The sequence below is a fragment of the Perkinsus marinus genome (genome assembly GCF_000006405.1).
Source record: "Perkinsus marinus ATCC 50983 genomic scaffold scf_1104296967538, whole genome shotgun sequence".
Taxonomy (NCBI): Eukaryota; Perkinsozoa; order Perkinsida; family Perkinsidae; genus Perkinsus; species Perkinsus marinus.
In genome coordinates, this window is record NW_003203498.1 from 1 (window position 1) to 995 (window position 995).

A 995-nucleotide genomic window follows, 5' to 3' on the forward strand; every position below is an offset into this window, starting at 1 on the left:
ATGCCCGACTCGCTCAGTTCTCTTGTCTGGCTCTGCGGGCCTATCACCGGTGAACCCCTCCCTATTCTCTTCTGTGTAGTGGGAAAATAGACACGTGGTGAAACACGTGTGTTGGTGACACTTGTGAAAATTCTGAAAAGAATGGGGAAATTCTGATTGTCTTCTGAGCACTTCTACCCGAATTTGTATGCAAACTTCTACAGGGTGGTGCGAAAAAAGGGCCCACCCCTCGTAATTTTGCGGCAAGTGACAGTTCGAGATCAGAGACAGTACCATCTGGAAGTCCTTATCGAGCTCTCTCCAACACTATAAGAACGGTTCTGATATTCGTATTATGCACTGAGGTATCGCATAATGCAAAATCGGCTACATAGGAAAAAGCCGTACCGGTTTTGACATGATATTTTTTTTGTTCACGAAAAAATTGCCGCAAAATTATGAGGGGTGAGGAAACTCCTGAGCTCAGGTGAGGAAAGTGAAGCTCTATTCCAACACTGGTCCTCAGGTATTGTAGTGCAGCCCATCGTGGGTCGATGGTCTGATAGTTACGTCGCTGGGAACCCCAGTCGCACTCGTTTGCCCTTCCTGATAGTCGGAGCAGCTCTACTGAGTGCATCTACAGTGGTGATAGGATATTCACTCGAGTTAGGAGAACTGCTAGGTGATCGAGGTAAGCTCTCATACTCTCGTTAATTTCAGTTATCATCAATCATAGAAGGCTGATGTTTTTTCGATCCTCGTGTCTAGAAACAGTAAGAGACACTTTAAGATGATCAGAAGACTATCGGTGACAAGACTTGTCGAATTCTGGGTGCATTTACATCAGTCGTGTTGTAGGTGCTTCTCATACCATCGGTCTGGTTATTTTCATATTGATATTCTGGGTTTACGATGCCGCCTCGAATATAGTGATGGTCGTCAGCCGATCGGCTCTCGTCGATCTAGCTCCTACACAATACGTTTCCACCGGGTTTCTTTAGCCAAACCATCGTGTA

The 995-nt window shown here is 45.7% G+C and overlaps 1 protein-coding gene across 1 annotated transcript; it reads left to right on the top strand.

Annotated features, from left to right (window-relative positions):
* Nucleotides 1-505: 505 nt before the first annotated feature.
* Nucleotides 506-688, top strand: Pmar_PMAR022849 (hypothetical protein; the record flags this gene model as incomplete). Its single annotated transcript, XM_002768669.1, has 1 exon — nt 506-688. A coding segment is annotated over one exon (183 nt), but the record flags the coding sequence as incomplete, so codon positions are not given.
* Between the last annotated feature and the right edge of the window lie 307 nt (nt 689-995).